This window comes from Quercus lobata, chromosome 5 (assembly GCF_001633185.2).
Source record: "Quercus lobata isolate SW786 chromosome 5, ValleyOak3.0 Primary Assembly, whole genome shotgun sequence".
Lineage (NCBI taxonomy): Eukaryota > Viridiplantae > Streptophyta > Magnoliopsida > Fagales > Fagaceae > Quercus > Quercus lobata.
In genome coordinates, this window is record NC_044908.1 from 86,856,314 (window position 1) to 86,878,356 (window position 22,043).

Consider the following 22,043-nt stretch of genomic DNA (forward strand, 5'->3'; position numbering starts at 1 on the left):
ATCTAAGTGTATATGTGTACTGGAGACTTGAACCCTGACCCTTGCCCCCCACACTCCACAAGTATTTATATTGGTGGAGTGACTAGCGCACCAAGAGTGCACGGTGGTACTTTCTTTAATTTTATTATGTCCTTTGTTTAGGATTTTATTTTGGGTAATGTGTGTCCTTAGCAAATTTATTTTTAGAAAAGTTTTATTAGGATTTTTTTCAATTTCCGATAAACTTTTTTCAAAATTAGTTTATTATTGTGTGTCCTTAGGGTACACATTAATAAAATCCTTTTATTTTTGCCTTCACCTTGTATGCCAAATTGAACTTGGACCATTTTTTGAAGGTTGTACGTCTCTTATACATGCCCGTTTGCACAGCGTGTGTGGATCCTCAGGAACTACAAGGTTATTTTCATCACTTTTTGTCCTCTTTGTTCTCATTTCTTAATTAATTTGTTTATAGACTTCAACTTAGATGTTCAATTCTGATTTTCTAGCTTCTAATTTCAATTAAAAGACAGACCCTTTAGCCCTTCTGGGATCATCTGTCCTTTTCCTTTCTTGGGATTTTTTCTTTTTACTTACTAAGTTGATGAATATTTGAGTTGCAGGGATTACATGACAAGATTAAATTAGTTCCAATTGACCTTCAAAACAGGCCTGCTTGGTACAAAGAGAAAGTCTACCATGAAAACAAGGTGATACTTTTAAATGCCTATCTATTGCATACTTCATTGAGCTGCTTGAATTTCTTGATTGATTATCAATTTTTTTAATATTATCAGGTACCCTCATTGGAAAACAATGGCAAAGTCATTGGGGAGAGCCTTGATTTGATTAAATATGTAGAGAGCAACTTTGAAGGACCTTCTCTTCAACCCAATGTAAGATTTGCATAATTCATTGTGCCCTTCATAAAATCTCTGTACCTCTCTTGGAATTTGCTTGACTCTAAAGTTATGACATGACTGTAGGATTCTGCTAAAAAGGAGTTTGCTGAAGAACTGTTAACCTACAGTGATACCTTCAACAAGATAGTGTTCACATCATTCAAAGGAGACACTGTCAAAGAAGCTGGTAAGACTTAAAACTTGCTGCCTATTGAGTCTTTACACCATTTTGTATAGAAGCCAGGCTCACTAAAACCTTAAACTTGCATCAGGCCCTGCTTTTGACCACCTAGAGAATGCTCTCCATAAATTTAATGATGGGCCTTTCTTCCTTGGCCATGAGCTCAGTTTGGTAAGTTGAATTCTCAACTATGACTTTGATCTTTCGTTGGTGGTGTGTTGTGTGCCTTTTGTGTATATATTGACCTTGGTACATTCTCTTTAAACATATTAAAGATTCAAATTTTATTTTACCTATGCTCTAGACAATGATTATATATAGTTATATATAAATATGGGAAGTGGAAACCAGTTATATGATTATTAAACGATATTTTCTACAATTCCTCCTTTGATTTATGAGTGAAACTTTGTGATCATCAGGTGGACATAGCTTACATCCCGTTTGTTGAAAAATTCCAAGCCTTCCTTTCAGGAGTGTGGAATTATGACATCACTGCAGGAAGGCCTAAACTTACTAAGTGGATCGAGGTGAATTAAAACACATATGATGTTTAGTGGCAATTGCGAGTTCTAGTAGTCTAAGATTTGCAACTTGTAAATTTATTCTCCCCGATTTAGCTACTAGCTAATTCATTTTAGTCATTAATCTTTACGGTGGAGCATACATGCAAATGCTATATATTTTTATATTCTCTTGACTTTAAACATGGCTCTGAAGGAGGCATGAGTTCCTAATGTATCAGAGTTCTTGGTTCTTGAATGGTAATTGTTCTTGTTAACCCTTGTACAGGAGGTGAACAAGATTGATGCTTATAAGCCAACAAAGACGGATCCCAAAGTGATTGTTGAATTATTCAGTGCCCGCTTTTTGGTACTAACCATTTAGTCATGGAATTATGAATTTGATTTCGTTGAAGCTTTTTTACTCATACTTTCTGCAAGTGTGTTTTTTGCTAACCACTCTTTAATCTAATTTTCTTCCTCAGGCTAAGCACTGAACATACCAGCACAGTTCCATTGGACGTTAATTAGTGAAATAAGTGGCTGTCTTTTATTTTTTATTTTTCTTTTGTTGAAGAAATAAGTGGCTGTCTTTTATTTTTTATTTTTCTTTTGTTGAAGAAATAAGTGGCTTTCTGCCTTATTGTAATGTTTCTTAGTATATCATGTCTTACGTGTGTACGTACTAGTTGAAGATATAGGCAGCGTCTGATCAGCATGTATGGATTGGTTAAATAAATATAAGTCATTCGGTTCAGAACAGTCCTTAAAAAAAAATATTGTTTATGTTTAGGAAACATATTTGTTTACGTCTACTGTTTTACACACATATAGCCATAATTGATACAAGAATGTCTACATTTTAACACATAAAAGTGTATGTGAAATGGTAAATGTGTGAGAATTAAAACGCCCTTGTTTAAATATATGCATTTGTGTGTGTGCTTACACCTGAAGAAGGCTTATGTAGATCCCTAGCACAACTTATTACTAATTTTATCAAATTCTTTAACCATGGTTCGAGTAGTTGATTAACTGATTTCATGGATAATGTGAATACAACCATAAACCCGCAATCACCCACAATAAATGCACACTAACAAGCAATATATTAACGAAAAGAAAAAACCCTTATAGACCATGTTCTAAAATCGAATCTGCTATGAAAATAGTTGTGGTAAAATACTACTTACAAGATCTCCCGAATGAGTAAGATATTTGTATTCGAGCTCTCCGCTCTTGACATCTAGGTTATGCAAGTCAATTACCAACATCAAATCCCAATCTCTTAGATATTTCAAGGCTACTTGAAGATTTGATGATTTGCCTCTTTGGTTTCTAGCAACAATCAAATGCACTCATGAATTATCAAGGCGTTTGGATGAAATCTCCTCTCAATTGCAAGTCAATTTAGAGATTATTTTTCGCTCTTATACAAGTCACAAATAAGGGTTGGTTGGCTAAAAAAATAATTGGGAAAATCAAAATTGAAATTCCTAGGCAAACTCGCTCAACCAAGTTTCGGGTGAATTTTAGGTGAAATGTTTTGTGTAACTAATTTTCAAATATGACGGTCTTGCTCAAAATTTCTCCTTACACATTGTATCTCAGTTAATTAAGATTCCTTCTGTAGCACTTGAAGTCTTTCTTTTGAGCTCGAACCTCAATGATTTGATGAAATTACAATTGTAATGAAATTAAAATACATGGAAATTCACAATTACGATAGAAACTTTTTGATACTAAAATTTTCCAACACTACAAATATTCTCACACACTCAATGAATGTAACTTCAAGTATATTACACCATCTAATAATTTTTATTGAGTTAATATTTGAAAATCTCACCATTGATACTGAACAATACATTGCTAGTAAGTTGATCAAGAAGGTAATGTTAGATCTTGTGCAATTGACAAGATACATCAAACCACTGATTTTATTAAAATATGGTACTTTAGAATTAGAACTAAGAGTTTCTTTATCATCTTCTTGAGGGCAAAAATGGTCGCTTACGTCAATTAACTGAAGTACTATTGGAGTGTTCAAAGGATGAGTTTTCTTTATATAAAGGTGCTTTAAGACCTTTTGTGTGTGTGTTGACTCATTAATAAGAATTCCATTTATAAGATAAATCTCACAACTTGCATTGTAGTATGCTCTCCAAAGAGCAATTCTTCTCAAAATCTCAAAAAGTGTGTTGAGATGAAATCTCATTCTAATAAGTAAAAGTACAATAATAGATAAAAAAAATTTTAAAAATTTGTACATAAATAAATAAGTTAATAACTTCATAAAAAAAATAATAATAATAAGAGAACCGTATTTGGTAAGAGATCCCTAAAGCTAAAAGAGCTGTGAAGTGTGAACCATATTTTTGCCCACATATAAGTCCGTTTGCCTCAATTTTTTTCTTTTCCATCTAAAAATTTGAAATACAATGTTTTATTTATTTATTTGAAATACAATGTTTTAAAGCTATCATTTTTTTTAAGGTATAATAATTTCTTCGAGGCCATAAAACTAAGCTAAAATCATATATAAAATAAAATCCCGTAAAAAGAATCACCCTGCAGTATAACTTACATAAACTGACAGACAACCCAAAAAGAATCACCCTGCAGTTTAGTAATGACTATTTAGATTTGTTCCATATAAATATTCTTTTACTATTGACAATAAAAAAAAAAATATATATTTTACTTATAAGGAGGCTTTACTATCATTCAGCACAAAACACACAGATATAGAGAAGGTTTTTCTTTTGGCAAGTCAGACATAGAGGATGTGGAAATACATGCTAGATTATAAATGTTAGAGCATCCACATCCGGATCTCAAATCCTATCTTATTTTACCATCCCAAAAAGCTACTTTATTACTTATACCATACTATTTTTCAATATACCCAACATCCCAACTTTTATTTTCCTATCCTACTCATTAAAATAATATTTTTACACAATAAAATAATATATCCTAAAACCCAAATAAAAACAAAAACCCAATACCCAAATAACCTCTGCAACCAACTGCTGCTACCACCACCACGAAGAACATACCCAAGCTATTCGTTTTCTTGAAACCCCAGAAACACCAGCCACAAACTCATGGCCATCCAAACCCAGAAACCCATAGATTAACAAAATTAAAATCAAAATCAAACCCATAGATTAACCCAAAACTCCAAACCCGCCGATCCTCAAATCTAAATCAATCAACTTTCATAGTAATTCACACAAATTTTCGTTTATATCAAGAATTTCCCCTAACACCCAAACCAAAACAGAAACAAAAAAACCCACAATATTTTTGTCTCACACACCAAACAGTCAAAAGCAAACCTTGCAACCACGGTCAAAAAACAGTCAACACCACCACCACCACCCTCTCCGCCCATCAACACCACACAAAAAAAAAAAAAAAAAAAAAAAAAAAAAAAAAACACAGCAACCCATGGTCAAAAATCAGACCCACCACCGTCGAAGCTCGAAGGAAGTGGATTCACCGCTGGGAAGCTTGAAGGAAGTTGATTTTGTTGACTCACGCGGAGAAGGAAAAATGAAAGAGAGAAAGAGTTGCCAGAGAAGGAAAAAGGTGGAGACCCACCCTCTGCCTAAACAAACCCAGCAAACACCGAAACCCACCATCAAACCCATCGGAACAAATCCCCCAACCCATCGGAAAAAATCACAACCACCGGACCTAAATCCAACCACCCAACGCCAACCAAAACACCACCCAAACGCCACCCAAATCCGACCCAAACCCAGCAAACCCATAGCAACTCAACCAACCAAACGCCGGCCACCAAACCCAGAAACCAGCCACCATGTCAACACCACCAAACGCCGATCTCTATGCCGAGCTCCACATCGGTCTCTATGCCGAGCTCCACATCGGTCTCCACGCCGATCTCCACCGCGCTGACTTCCAACCACCACGCCCATCGTAGCCGCGCCACCAGCCTCGCCACCACGCCGATCTATAAATCCAATCAGGCATGAGCTCCGATCTGGCTTGGTGATTCGGCGTGAGCTCCAAGAGAGAAGCTTCAAAATGGCGAGAGAGAGAGAGGGGATGAGAAACAGAGAAGGAAGAGAGAGAAAAGAAAGAGAAAAAATGAGAGAGGAGAGAGAAATTGCCGGGTTTTAAAACGGTTTGAGAGTATTAAAAAATTATTATTTTTTATACCATTCAACTACAGTACCATCTTACATTTGAGATGGTACTGTAGCTAAATCCCAAATTTGGCATTGGCATATTGCATATAGCCTTCCCATTGTTGAGTAGTTTTGGGGCTTAAATGTCAAATGTTCCTAACATTTGGCATATACAAGCCCCACTGCTGATGCTCTTATGCTATGGTCAACGTGGTAGGTGGGGCCTAGTCGTTAAGGGATTTGGGTTAACAAGACTGTGGTCTTGAATTTGAGTGCCCCTCACTAGTGAATGCGTAGGTGTTTATCTTCTTCTAGTTGCCCTGGGTGCGAGGGATTGCCCCTTCCCCCTATGCATTTTCTTTTTACCAAAAAAGAATTGTTATAATATGTATTTATTAAAAATTATAGGGTAAATTATGTATTTGGTTCCTATAATTTACACTATATTTCAATTTGGTCCTTAACTTTTCAGTGCTGTGTCAATTTAGTCACTGTCGTTATCTCTTAGATTGAAATTGTTGACATGACAAATGACCAAAATAAAAAATCGATTAGGGACTAGATTAACACTTCACTAAAATGTTAGAGACCAAATTGATATAATCGAAAGGTTAGGAACCAAATTAAAATATGATATAAAGGACAGAGACCAAATACGTATTTTACCCAAAATTATATATACTAATAGTTGCTTCCTCTTTTGTATAGAGGAAATCACGTGGCACAAGAAAGCTTACTAGGTAGCTAATGAAAAAAATAATTTATATGTAGTTTTAATCACATAATTTCAAATGAATTATGTTAATATATATATATATATATAACCGAAACCTTTGAAACTCTCACAATTTTCCATGTCAGCACAATATTTAAATAAAATTATCGTTTTATTTAAATAAAATTATTTTTGTTTAGTTCAAACTTAATAAGTAATGAAACTCTATCTCTCTAACAAGTCCAACTTAAACTCAATCTCAAACTCAAACTCATCATTATCATTTTTTTCAAACAAAATTATTTTTGTTTAATCCATGAACTTAACAATCAAAATAATAATAATCCTTTAAATTAAAATTTGATAGGTTTTTTAAAAGAAAAATTAGAAAGGGATAATGATAAGTTAATGAATAATAATCATAACCTAAAAAATAAAACTAGGCAAAAAAATTAATGAATTTTGTAGGGAAAAAGTAACAAATAATTTCATTCCAAATTATATAGATTTGCTAAATTTCAAATTAAAATGTTACCAAAAATGATAACCTTGGGAGATTTAAAAAAATATAGTGGTTGAAAATTTGAAAAATATAGTTGCTAGAAATGAATAAATGAAAAAAAATTACAAAAGAAAAAAAAATTTACCCAATACTTGATTTCTTAAAAGTAAAGTACCATATAAAAAGAAAAAGATAAAGATAAATCACTTCACAGTCCTCATTCTAAATACTAATTACTATCTTACAACATATAAAAAGAAAAAAAAAAAGGATAAAGATAATCACTCCACAGTCCATTATTTAAATACTAATTACTATCTTAAATATTTATAATCCACTTAATAATATAAAATTTACAAAAGAAAAAAAAAGTGAAAAAAAAAATTAACCCAATACTTGATTTTTTGAAAGTAAAGTACCATACAAAAACCAAAAAGTTTAGAATTAATGAACATAATTTTTTTTTTTAAATATAGGAAATTTACATTTTCTATCTAATAATATTCTTATAAGACTTTTTAAAGATTTAAAAAAAAATTATAAGAATGACTATCAATAATATTTAAATTATATAAGTAAGAATTATACTATGCATTTTAATGTATATATTTTAAGTATATTCATGCATATGCATGAGTTACAAGCTAGTTTAAATGCCAAAGACATTGTAGCTGAATTGAGATATTCCCATACACAAAGTGCTTGGGGGGTTTAGGAAGGAAAATGTTCGAGTTGCGGGGTTAGCAGCATGTTGTCTATAACCTTAATCTGCCCTCAATTCCCACATTGAGATGATTATTTCTCTTTTCATGTTCGTCACTGCTCGCGAATTCACTGAATCACAGTTAGAAAAGTCCTATACTCCTATCAGTGAAGTCCTATAGAAAGGGTAGCTCGGTGAACATAGATAACATGCAGCATCAGATTAGAAAGACGTACTATAAAACTGAAACCTCCACGGAACTCTCTGAACAACAAAATATACATCATCAATGGCAGCTGTGTAATAAGTGTCTTGGAATTTGAAATCACCAAGAATTCTCCATTTTTTCAACTGTCCTTTTCTGGTTGTTTTTCATTTGGGGTTCTCTGAATTTTGTGGTATGAATAAGATTGTTTACTAACATTGTTATGTGTTGTGCAGGACCATGAATGAGCATCTTCCCACACCTTTGGATGCGATGGAACCACAAGGTTCACTCTTCAGTCTTCAGTCCCTAAATTTTTTTTTTTTTTTTAATGTCTGTCGCACACAGTCATCGTGTATTCAAAACAATATTTTACAATTTAACTAAATTCAGCTGATGTGCCAATGTCACACTGAGCACATGTACAGGTGTTTAATTAGCAATGATATTTTCTTTTCTTCTTATTATTTTTTGGGCCTACATTCTGTTTTTGTTTTTTTTTGTTTTTTTTGTTTTTGTTTTTCCGATATTCGCTGTCTTTAGTCTTTACGTCCTTTTTTTAGGACTTTTTTATACCTTGTATGCTAAAATGAACTCGGACTATTTTTTTTTTGAAGGTTGTACATCGCTTATACATGCCCACATTTACAGCGTGTGTGGATCCTCAAGAATAGGCCTGTTTAGCCAACACTCGATACTGACAAAACCGCCTCCCACTGCACCAATCCACCCGACTCATGGCTCAATTGCAGGTTTTAGGCGTGGTGGTCTGCAGAGTTTTCCGAGTACCAACGCCGGCTGGTGCGGTAAGCGGTGGTGAGTTTTGCACACTGACGAGAACCGCACTGCACTGATATATTTATATATGTGTGTGTGTTTTAGTATAAGAAAAATACAGAGAGAGAGAGAGGCGATTTCCTCTGAGAGAGAGAGAGAGAGGGGAATTAGTGTACCAGTTGGATAGAGAGGCAGGTGAAGGCGTGAAACTTGAAGGAAGAAGAAGCTAGGTCTAAGTTAATAATAATATACGTTAAAATGATTCGTATAGCAACTTTATAAGTTTAAAAATTTGATATTAAACGACACCGTTTTGAACCCAATATTAAAATTAATATTAGGTCCAAAACTATGTCGTTTTTAGTATCAGATATTTTTTGAAAAAAAAAATTAAAACAACGTTGTTTTAATTTGTTTATTAAGACTTTAAGTTTAGGTTAAAATTTTCAGTTCTCACACTTTCTCTCACATCTGCTTCTCCCCCTTCCTTTCTCTCAAGTCTTGTGTGAGAACCTGTCTCCCCTCTCTCCCTCCCTCTCCCTCTCCGCCTCTGGCTTCACCTCTTCCTTTATCTCTACCTCCATCCCTTGAAGCCATTATTCTCCAAGGCAGGGACGGAGCCGGAAATTTTTGTTTGGGAGGGCCGATTTGTGTTGCTAATTTATTAGTTTATACAAATTTTTATACACATACACAAACACATGTATCTATACACACTAAAAAAATTAGTATATTTCATAATGAATCCTTAAAACTAAATGTTTCATAGAATTAAATTAATCTTTCATCATCTTCCATAGTGAAATCCTTACAATTTTCATTTTCAATATAAGTTACCAAATTGTCTACCGTTGTGAGTAAAAAAATTTCAATTATTTAATAAAGTGTTCAAAGACATAAATGATCTAAAACTTTAAAAATTACGAGAACACATTTTACCATAAAAAATGAATTTGAGAAACAATACACTCTCTATAACTACTAGACAAATTGGACAATTTTTTTTAAGAACATTATTGGACCAACTCAAATAGTTAGGGGGGCCAAGTCCCATTTTTGAGGGCTAATTATTAAAATATTAAATATTTCTATATAGTAAAAAAAAATTTCAAAAATTTTGGGGGGGCCACCTTAGCATGTAGCTCCGCCCCTACTCCAAGGCCACCATGTAGCTCTCTCAAAGATTTTAGAGAAGGTTTTGATGCTCAATTCCTACTATGCTTTCTACCAAATTTGTATCTGCATTCTATTTTTATTTTTTATTTTTTATTTTTTATTTTTAAATCTATTATGAGTAGTGTTTTGTTTTTTTTTTTGTGATTTGAAATGGGATAGTTGACAGAAAGATAGTGAATTTTTTGTTTCGTTTTTTTTTAATATATTTATTTTGGGAATATTTGGGGTATTTTAATGATTAAGATGTGGTTTGGGGTGTTAACTTTATTGTGTTTGGTTCCTAAGAAAATTGAGGAATAATTAAACTAACTGCACCGAACCCGCATGGTGTACCACACCTTGTGCAGGCCGGTTTCCTCCCTCCACAGTTGAGGTGCGGTTAGACATGTAGGGAACAAGTGTGGTGCAAAATAGCCCCCAAAAATCGGCCGCACCGCACTGTGTACAACCATACTTAGAAACTATAATGTTATTTTAATCACTTTTTATCCTCTTTTTTTCATTTCTTAATTTTCTTCTAGACTTCAACTTAAGTTGTTTGATATTGCTTTTTTAGCTTCTAATCTATATTATATCCAAAAGCTGAAGCGTAACATTTATTGTTGCTATATTTTTGTTGAGCCACACCAGCAGACACATTATCCACTTATTTTTTACCTCTTATTTTATCTTTTTAAACTTTTTGTTGGGTTAAGATAGATTGATCCCAATTAATTAATTCAATTACCCAAGTTGATTAATTAGGTCAAATTACATGCAAATCATGGAGGCACCAACAAATCACCAAATAAACTAAATAAAGTGGAAATTAAATTGACACGGTGATTTGTTGACAAATGGGGAAAACCTCTTGTAAGGCAAAAACTCCACTGGGTGAATTTAAGGTAACCACTCCTAAGAGTCCACTAATCAATAATTAAGCAGTTACAAGTATGAGGAATCTTGCCACTACCCTGGCCTATCCCAACATACCAACTTATAGTTGAACCTTTGCTTCAATACCCAATTGAACTTCATATTGTAGTAGCCTTATTTCTTTTGTTGCACAAATCTCCAATATGTGACTAACTCCTTTGCACGGATCTTCATACGTGACTAACTCCAGCAACTTGAATGATTGTTGTTGGGTGCAAAGTTTTTCACTTCACAAATGATGAAGATTAGGAAGTACTTGGTTACAAAACCCTAAGGCGCACAAAACCCAGTAGCTTCTTACAGAGTATATAAGTTCTAGGTCTCTGTTTTCGTATATGATGACTTTTAAAATAAGCCTTATATATGACTAGGGTTGTAAGAAGAGAAACTTCAATCATTCAATTCATCATGGGCCGAATTTCAGATATGGAAAATTTGAAATCGTAGATCTTGATAGATTGAGCTTGTGTCGAGCTTTCCATTAATCTTCGATAGCAGCATTTGTTGAGCTTATGTCGAGACTTAATGAAATAATTTTTCTTCACTTGTTTCTTGAATCAACCTTCATGTCTTTAATGATATCACTTGATATGTTTGAACAACATACTTCTTGATACATTAAACCCAACTTAGATCTATCCAATTACAAGTAAAATGTGTTTTGTTAAAGGATTAGCCAATTACATAGAAAATATGATCCTAACACTTTTATTCTCTCTATTCTAAAAAAAAAAAAAAAAAACCTCTTCTTCTCCCTATTAGTCCACATTTACTGTTATACTTCCTCCAACTTTTCATCTCCTTCTTTGCCTCTTTATCTCCCCTCTACTCTCTACTTTACCGTTACACTTCCTTAATATGATTATCTTTCTTATATTTTGACTATTCTTCTCCCCTTTTTATTTTGTATAAATTTGATATTATTTCTCTTATTCAATCCATATTTTTTCTACAAAAAACTGTGATTACTCTCTCTTTCTCTGTCTTTCTCTCGATCTCTATGCCTCTCATTCTATCTCTACTTTCTTTGGATTTTTTATTTTTCTTATAACTCTAATTAAAGTTGATAGTTTTTTATTTATTTTTTATTTTATAAATTTCCCATCACAAAGTCTTCTCTCTCCTTTTTTTAAGCTTTGGTTGAATTTTGCTTTGGGTTAATACTTAGTTTTTTTTGAAAATAGGAATTTGAGATTCTACCAAAACACAATTTACATGACTATGAATTTGAATATGCTTACAAATTAATTGTTTGAGTAATAAATTATTATAAAGTCTATCTTTTATTCTTTTGATTTCATTTAAATTTTGGATAAGATAAAATTGTAATTTTGTGATGAGTTTTTATTATTATGATAATCTTCTTATTCCTTAAGAGATGAGAAATTTGAATAATAAATTTGAAACGTATAAAGTTTACCTGTATATTAGGCAAATATAACACACTACAATAGAAGCTAGAAGAATATGGTTCATCTTAAAAAAAAAAAAAAATTATATATTTGTAGTGATAAAAAGATAAAAAAAAATACTTGTAGAAATAAATATTTTTTAAAAATAGATAAAATTTAAAGTAATTGTTGCTCTTTATATATTACACCCCATTACATAATATTTATATATTCGCATGCATCACATGGGTCTGATGCTAGTTTTAATTAAAAGACAAACCCTTTAGCCCTTCTTGGATCTTCTGTCCTTTTCCTTTTCCTGGTTTTTTTTTTTTTTTGACTTTATATTTAAGTTGATGAATATTTTGAGTTACAGGGATTACAAGACAAGACTAAGTTAGTTCCAATTAACATTCAGAACAGGCTTGCCTGGTACAAAGAGAAAGTCTACCATGTAAACAAGGTGATATTCTTAAACGAATATGTCTTGAGCTGTTTGAATTTCTTGATTGATCATCAATTTTTTTTAAAAAAAAAAAAATATATATATATATATATATATATTATCAGGTGCCCTCATTGGAACACAATGGCAAAGTCATTGGGGAGAGCCTTGATTAGATTAAATATGTAGACAGCAACTTTGAAGGGCCTTCTCTTCACCCTAATGTAAGAGTTGCATAATTCATTGTGCCCTTCATAAAGCTCTGTACCTCTCTTGGAATTTGACTAAAGTTATGATATGACTGTAGGATCCTGCTAAAAAAGAGTTTGCTGAAGAATTGATAACCTACAGTGATACCTTCAACAAGATAATGTTCGCGTCATTCAAAGGAGATACAGTCAAAGAAGCTGGTAAGAATTAAAATTAGATGCCTCTTGAGTCTTTACACCATTTTGTATAGAAGCCAGGCTCTCTAAAACCTTAAACTTGCATCAGGTCCTGCTTTTGACCACCTAGAGAATGCTCTTCATAAATTTAATGATGGGCCTTTCTTCCTTGGCCATGAGTTCAGTTTGGTAAGTTGAATTCTCAACTATGATTTTTATCTTTCATAGTTTATATATTGACCTTTGGTACATTCTCTTTAAACATATTAAAGATTCAAAATTTATTTTACCTGCTATGCTCTACAGTAATATGATTATTAAACGATATTTTCTACAAATCCTCCTTTAATTTATGAGTGAAACTATGTGATCTTCAGGTGGACATAACTTACATCCCGTTTGTTGAAAAATTCCAAACCTTCCTTTCAGGAGTTTGGAATTATGAGATCACTGCAGCAAGGCCTAAACTTGCTAAGTGGATCGAGGTAAATTAAAACGCATGATGTTTAGTGGCAATTGCGCGTTCTAGTAGTCTAAGATTTACAACTTATAAATTAATTATGTCTCCCATTTAGTTACTAGCTAATTATGTCTCCCATTTATATATTTTTATATTCTCTTAACTTCAAACTTGGCTCTGAAGGAGGCATGAGTTCCTAATGTATCAGAGTTCTTGGTTCTTGAATGGTAATTGTTCTTGTTAACCCTTTTGCAGGAGGTGAACAAGATTGATGCTTACAAGCCAACAAAGACGGATCCCAAAGTGATCGTTGAATTATACAGTTCCCTCTTTTTGGTACTAACCATTTAGTCTTGGAATTATGAATTTGATTTTGTTAAAGCTTTTCTACTTTTACTTTCTGCAAGTGTGTTTTTTGCTAACCACTCTTTAATCTAATTTTCTTCCTCAGGCTAAGCACTGAACATACCAGCACAATTCATTTGGGCGTTAATAGTGAAATAAGTGGCTGTTTTTTTTTTTTTTGGTTGTTGTTGTTGTTGTTGTTGAAGAAATAAGTGGCTTTCTGCCTTATTGTAATATTTCTTAGTATATCATGTCTTACGTGTATACGTACTAGTTGAAGATATAGACAGCGTCTGATCAGCATGTATGGATTGTTTAAATAAATATAAGTCATTTGGTTCAGAACAGTCCTTAAAAAATATTGTTTATGTTTAGGAAACATGTTCGTTTATATCTACTATTTTACACACATATATCCATAATTGATACAAAAATGTTTACATTTTAACACGTAAAAATGTATGTAAAAAAAGATATGTGAAATAGTAAAAACCCTCATTTTTAAATATATGCATTTGTGTGTGCTTACACCTTGAAAAAGGCTACGCAGATCCCTAGCACAACTTAATACTAATTTTATCAAATTCTTTAACTATATGGTTCAAGTAGTTAATTAACTGATTTAATGGATAACATGAACACAACCATAAACCTGCAATCACCCACAACAAATGCACACTAACAACCAATATATTGACGAAAATAAAACCTGCATAGGAAAAACTCCATTAGACCATGTTCTAAAATTGAATCCACTATGAAAATAGTTGTGATACAATACTACTTACAAGATCTACCGAATGAGTAAGAGATTTGTATTCGAGCTCCCTGCTCTTGACATCTAGGTTATGCAAGTCAATTGCCAACATCAAATTCCAATCTCTTAGATATTTCAAGGCTACTTGAAGATTTGATGTTTGCCTCTATGGTTTCTAGCAACAATCAAATGCACTCATGAATTATCAAGGTGTTTGGATGGCATCTCATCTCAAAACATTGTGAACGTTAGTCACTATACATTTATCCACGTACTACATTGTGAACGTTAAATTGTATATTTGATCCTCAAAACATTTATCCAATTACCCCCATGAATTTTATCCTTTAAAAGGTTTTATTTTAGACTTTTTAGTCACTATACTTTTATATTTGTTTTTAAAAAGTCTTTATCATCAATTATCTGATGGAAAAACTTTAACAAAGTATCAAGTGAGAAGGTTTGCTCAAGAGAAGTGTCCAGTTAGATCATAGAAGTCAGGCGAAGTTTCTCTTTAACCAATTTAAGGATGAATGAGGTTTGATTGAAGTTTGATTGAGCAAGAAGTTTCACCCAATAAAGATTCACATTCAAGTCATTACTCATTATGATCAATTGTCGACAAATAACAAAACCAAATCATTACCGAGAGTCAATAGTCAATACCTAGTGTCAAAAGCAAATCATTACATAGTATCGAAAATTCCAAAGAAGGTTTTTTTTATGAATTTTTGAAAATTTTGGAATGAGCTCCAATTTTTGTCTAAAGTTTATTTAAATTTTGCTTTTGGTTGGTGGGGGTGTGTCATTATCTAATTTTTGTTAAATTGTTAACCCCAAAATTCAGAGTACTTTTGGTTTTGTAGAAATAACTTTAGGTTGTGTACTCAGCATGAATGAGTGTGAATTGATGGGTGGGTGGGAGTGTTTCACTGTTTCTATATGTGTGTGTGGATGGGTAGGTGGGTCTACAAGCACTTTGTATACGTGTTTGTGTAAGGAGTCAGTTACGTGTACGTGTGTTTATGGAATATGAAATCATTTGAGCGAAGCTCTGCAGCAACTCAATTATTTGCCATGTCTATCTTCTCCATCCAATAATTAACATCGAGGACCTTAAAAGTATAGGAACTAAACAGAAGCATTTTAAAAGATAGTGCACTAGTTTGAAACATGAGGGAGAGGACCAAATCTGCAAGTTTAGGAAGATTATGTTCACGAGAGAGAGAGAGAGAGAGAGAGAGAGAGAGAGAGAGAGAGAGAGAGAGAGAGAGAGAGAGAGAGAGAGAGAGAGAGAGAGAGGGAACACTTAGGAAGATGATGACTTCTCTTTAATCTCATATACACATCACACGTGTATGTTTTATTTTTTCTTAGCTAGTTTATCAATACCATAGTTCAACCTAAAAGCAAAAACCCTCTAACTCTACCACTGAGACTAGGGGTGTCAATCCACCAATCTGCTGTAGCTACCGCAACCTGACCCAACTCGATGGGTTTAGTCGGTTTTTAAGGATTGATGAGTTGGGTTGGGTTGCCATTTTTTTTTTCTTGGTTACAAGTTGAGTCGAGTTCCTCAAGACATTTACAAATTTGACTAACCCAACCCGACCCTATTAAATCTTTTTGTTAATTACTCATTTTCCCCTTTCTCTAATATAAAATAGAACTATTTGATATCTTACATCTAAGTTGGGATAAAATTATTTAATATCTTACAAATAAAGTGATACTACTACTTAGAAATTCAAAAGATGGCAGGGGGCAACAGATAGTTATAATACTTCTACTATTCTATTTTATTTCTCAACTAAGTTGGGATGAAACTATTTGAAATCTTACTATTTATTATTTAAATGTCATTTGGTTTGATTATTTGTGTTGATTTGATACTATGCTTAGAATCTTTGGAAGATGGTTAGGGCACTTTTCATACTGCTAGTTGCTACTATTCTAATACTTAAAGGGTTTTTTTTTTTTTTTTTTTTCAAACCCACCATCATTCATGTTCATTAAAAGTGATAGCCTATCAATCAAATGCTTGTATAAGTTTGAGTCAACTTCTTCCTATTCATAAAAATAAATAAATAAATAATCATAGTTTGACAATTTAATCATAGTGATAGGCTTGCTTAGTCTTAGTCTTTGTATTACTTTCACTTTATTATAAAGTTTCCAACTTTAAGAACCGACAACTCTCGTATCAAAGGGGTTGCTATCTTTTTTTCTTTTTCTTTTTCTTCCTTTTGTTCTTTTATTGTAGAGGCTCTCTTTTTTTCCTCTTTTATTTACAGTCAACTACATGAATGGTGTCCAAAGTCTATTTGTGTAATTAAGTAATTTTCCGATGGTGTTGAAAGGCCTATTTGTGTAATTAAGTAATTTTTTTTCCAATCTTGATATGAGTGGTTGACTGTTTTAGGCAGCATCCTTTCATCTTCTTTTTGTGACTTTTTAGGTCTTCTGAGATTGGGATTTTAGTCCTTTAGGAGTAGGTCAATTCACATTTTGTGTATTGATCAACATCCTCTTTTCCATAACATTATTTTACTTATAAATCCTTCAAATATTTGATCATTCCCCCATCATCTTCATTATTGTTTCTTCTCCTCTGTTTCTCTTTTCCTTCTACTATCTTTCTCTTACATTGTGCTGATTTATAGTTCTCTCAAAGTTGATTTGTATGTTACTTATGTTCCATCTCTTTTTCTATATACAAGTTAAGAATTTAATAGCTTGATTTGCTTATTGTGAATTGGCTACTGCAAATCTTTCTGGTCAACTGGTTCCACAACTTGGTCAGCTTTTAAATCTGCAATACTTGTAAGTCATCTTCACATGCAGGGCAAGTTGTTTGACTGTATTTTATTTTTTGTTGTGTTGCATGAGTTAGTGCCAGGATATGTCCATTTACTATTTGCAAAGTTCCATGGGTACATACCCAAATGAAATTTGGGTTGATCAAGAATTGAAAACAAAAATTTGTAGTTATTATCTCTAACTTTTTCAAGTCCTTCATGAAATAACACAACCACTCCTTAATTGTCTGTTTGCCTAGGAGACAATACAATGGCAGTGGCCAATAATCGACCCATTCACATAAATTATAGACTCAATTACCCATAAGAAATAGAGTCTGACCACTAATTTATCAAAATGCGATACTATAATGGTCACAAAACGACCTTAAACAAAAGTATCGTTATAATAATGTTGTTAGATATGATCAATGTGTGTTGGAACTTTCTGTTTTTGGGAAAAATTGAGTTAAGATCTGTCATTGCTTTTTATTGTAAAAGATGCCCTGTGGTTTTCAATTTTGATTGTAATTAGTCTAGATATTACCGTGTGTGATTGCAATCCGAGCAGGCGTTTTAGTCACTAACCTGCTGGCTGTGGGCATGGGTATGTGTATTTTGTTGGTACATGAATGCAATGTTTGCCCAACTTATCCAAGGTGTACCTGATTTGTCAATGTCTCAGGTACCAAATTGAAGGTGTATCTAGCAAAACACTACTTTTTGCAATGCATTGTTATGTGATATTAATACGATGCCTTTAATATATTCAGGGTGGCAGTGCCTGATGGGGACTCTCCATGGGAATGAAACTGTGAATCCTCTGGTAAAACAAATACAACTATTCATTATAACATATACAACTATATTGGGAAAAAATTAAAAACAAAAAATCAAATTATGAAGCAAGAAGTAGGGAAGTAGATGTATTATAAGACATAAAATCAAATTAGAAAATGTCAACCATGCCTTTTTACACTTGCTAAATGTCAACCACTCCATTATTAATTTAATTTTTTTTTAAAGGAAGAATAATAATAGCAATGTGGTTAATTAGAACATGGTATACTCGACATGGAGTATTGTTCGCATTTTATTGTTGAAACTTGAAAGAATTGAAATTTGATGACTAGTGAGCTTGAATATGAAGGGACCTTACTGGAAGGTAGCTTTCCATCTAAGAAATTATAACATTTGTTGTTATATTTATAAAATGGCATTGAATATGGATTATGTAAATGTATGTATATATATGAATTTGAAGAGAGTGGAATCTATGATACTGTATAGAGTTTGGAAAGATTTAAACCTTTAAAAGTGCAGCTAGTGAACTATGTCTCACTCTCAGTCTTGTTTTAAGATGCTATGCTTTTAAATGGATTTACAGCAAAAAGACCATGTTAACAAGTTCATAGATGATAATGACTCTAAAAATTTAAGGGATGTTGACCTTGTTAAAATAGACTGACTGAGCAAAATACTTGGTTATTTGTTTAGAGTCTGTTTGTTTTAGCTTAAAATGTTAGCTTATTTCCGGTGTTCTCATTGTCACAGGTAATTGGCTATACCATGATGCTTGCTGGAAATTCGTTGAGGGATATGCATTTTGTGATGTAAAAATCTGTTGTTCAAAACTTGTATTTTATATGTAATTATTTGTTTATGTAATTATTCTTTTGGCAATGAACTTGTTTTGTTTATGTAATTATTTTGTTTATGTAATTAATATTTTGGTAATTATTTGTTTATGCAATTTGTTTTGTTGGTTCCAATTGGTTGCAACTGAGTGTTGGCAAGAATTACAAGTCTTGTTTTGGGCAGTAATGTGTTGAGGAAGAAAAAAAAAAAAAAAAAAAAAACCCTATAGCTGCATTTTTGAAAACGTGGCTACAGGAAAACCCAATGTTGGGGTATCTAGCCGTGTTTTTGAAAACGCAGCTCCATAGCTGTGTTTCGGACACCCTATAGCCATGTTTTTACACACCCTATAGATGCGAGACCTATAGCTGCGTTTTGTTTAAAGCGCGGCTATAAGCTCGGTTTGGGCTGTGTTTCAAATGCAGCCTTAGGCCAAGACCTAGAGCTGCGTTTCTAGAAACGCGGCTCTAGATTGTTGTATAGCCGTGTTTTCTATAAAATGCAGCTATCAGTCCTCAAACTATAACTACGTTTAAAATGCAGCCCAAACTGGGCCTATAGCCGCATTTTCTACAAAACGCAACTATAGGTCCCGAAGCTAAGGGTGTGGAAAAACGCGGTTATAGGGCTAAAAAAAATGCAGCTATACAACGATCTAGAGCCACGTTTTTAGAAACGTAGCTCTAGGTCCCCGCAGGGGACTATAGCCGTACAGTATAGGCCATGTTTGGAAATGCGGCTATAAAAACGCTACTATAGGCTATAGCTGCGTTTTTATTGTCTATAACTGTGTTTTTCAAACACGGCTATATCCCTCTTTTTTTGTAGTGATTCTTCTCAAAATCTCAAAAAATGTGTTGAGATGAAATCTCATTCTAACAAGTAAAAGTACAATAATAAATAAAAAGAAATTTAAAAATTTAAACATAAATAATAAGTTAATAACTTCATAAAAAAAAATAAAATAAAATAAGAGAACCGTATTTGGTAAGAGATTCCTAAAGCTAAAAGAGCTTGGAAGTGTGAACCATGTTTTTTCCCACATGTAAGTCCGTTTGCCTCAATTTTTTCTTTTCCATCTAAAAAGAAATACAATGTTTTATTTATTTATTTGAAATACAATGTTATAAAGCTAAAAGGTATAATAATTTCTTCAAGGCTATAAAACTAAGGTAAAATCATGCATATATAAAATAAAATCTCTTAAAAACAATCGCCCTGCAATATAACTTACATAAAATGACAGGCAACCCTAAAAGAATCACCCTACAGTTTAGTAATGCCAATTTAGATATGTTCCATATAAATATTTCTTTTACTATTGACAACAAAAATAAATAAATAAATTTTTTTACTTATAAGGAAGCTTTACAATCATTCAGCACAAAACACATAGATATAGAGGAGGTTTTTATTTTGGTAAGTCAGACATAGAGGAAGTGGAAATTCATGCTAGATTACAAATGTTATGCTATGGTGTTAGGACATATGTGATTAAAGTGTTAGGAATATATGTCACTATTTTATGTAATTGGCTAATCTTTTGACAAAACGTACTTTACTTGTAATTGGGTAGATTTAGGATGTGTTTAATGCTTCAAGAAATAAGGTTTCAAGTTCAAGTATTAAAGTCATGCAAGTCTGTCCAAGATTCAAGTGTGAAAAGTGTTGTTCATTAAAACTCGACAGCTAGCATCTATTGAGACTTGAAGAGCTGTTCCAACTCGTGGCTTGACAGTAGCTCGACAAATAGGTATTTGTCGAGGTTTATGAAACTCAGCTTTTCCGAACTATTTTTCATCCAATCCGTGAATATATGTTTGGGCTTTCTTTTCTCACAACCCTAAATATATATAAGGATTATTTTAAGGGTCGTAAAAGGTGACACACAATAGCACAAGAGCAAATTTCACAAGAGTGAAGAAGTGTGACTGGAAACCTAGTTTTGCCCTAGTTCTTGAAAAAGTTGCTGTATTTGTATACCATAGGGTTTTGTGACCAAGAAATTTCATGATTTGAAGAAATTTGCAGCCAACAACCTTTTCTAATTGGTAATTGAAGTCGCGTACTGGGAGCCGTGCATTACAAGGAGAGATTGTCACTACAGAACAAGTCCAATTGGGTATTGAGGTAAGGGTTCAACTGTAGGTTGGTATAAGATACTGTGATTCCTTTACTTGTAACCGTTTGTTTTGATAATAGTGGATTCTCGGGAGTGGTGACCTTAAAATCATCCGATGTGGTTTTTGCCGTGTAGATTTTCCCCATTCGTAAACAAATCACCATGTCAATCTAATTTCCGCTGCATATTTAGTTTAATTGGTGATTTGTTTGTGCTACCACGTACTTTGATTAATTAACAAACTTGACTAATTAATCAATTAATTTATCACAAAGGGTAGATTCGTTTTTGGCCTATCAAGTGGTATCAAAGCAAGCATACTCTGATTAAGTTTTAATCTTTGTTGTGTGATCCATTGACTCATGTTGTCATGGATAGAGGACAGTCATTTATTATACCTCCTTTGTTTAATGGCACTAACTATGCATACTGGAAAGTACGCATGAGAGCTTTCTTGCAGTCATTAGATGAAAAAGTGTGGCAAGCTGTGGAGATAGGTTGGACCAAGCCTACAGAAGTGCCAGCCGACTAGGATGATGCTAAAATCAAGGAGGCAAACTTTAATAGCAGGGTATTGAATGCTCTATTCAATACAGTCACGAATGAGGAGTTCAAGAAGATATCCTCTACTGAAACTACAAAGGAAGCATGGACCATTCTCCAGACAATCTACGAGGGAACCAAGGCTGTCTAAGATTCAAAGCTTTAAAGGCTCATTACCAGCTTTGAAGAGATCAAGATGGAGGAGGATGAGTCATTCGATGAGTTCTATGCCAAGCGCAAGGACATAGTGAACTCAGCTTTCAATCTTGGGGAGACTATTCCTGAACCCAAGATTGTGAGAGAGGTGCTCAGATCTCTAACCGAGAGATTCAATGCCAAAATCACTACTATTGAGGAATTAAAGGACATCGACAAAATTCCTTTAACTGAGCTGGTTGGAAATCTGCAGACCTATGAGTTAGGTTTGACAAGGATCA

The 22,043-nt window shown here is 33.1% G+C and overlaps 1 protein-coding gene, 1 long non-coding RNA gene and 1 pseudogene across 2 annotated transcripts; all 3 read left to right on the forward strand.

Annotated features, from left to right (window-relative positions):
• Positions 1-305: 305 nt before the first annotated feature.
• On the forward strand, positions 306-788 carry LOC115988526. Its single transcript, XR_004091562.1, has 3 exons — positions 306-396; positions 603-689; positions 777-788. It is a non-coding gene; the product is annotated as an uncharacterized LOC115988526 (long non-coding RNA).
• Positions 789-795: 7 nt separating this feature from the next.
• On the forward strand, positions 796-2,138 carry LOC115991389 (glutathione S-transferase L3-like). Its single transcript, XM_031115089.1, has 6 exons — positions 796-816; positions 966-1,068; positions 1,154-1,233; positions 1,485-1,592; positions 1,855-1,935; positions 2,051-2,138. Exons 1-6 carry the CDS (start codon positions 796-798, stop codon positions 2,060-2,062), a joined length of 405 nt encoding a protein of 134 aa, XP_030970949.1. The 3' UTR covers positions 2,063-2,138.
• A 5,799-nt stretch (positions 2,139-7,937) lies between these two features.
• On the forward strand, positions 7,938-13,916 carry LOC115991390 (annotated as a pseudogene).
• The last annotated feature ends 8,127 nt before the right edge of the window (positions 13,917-22,043 follow it).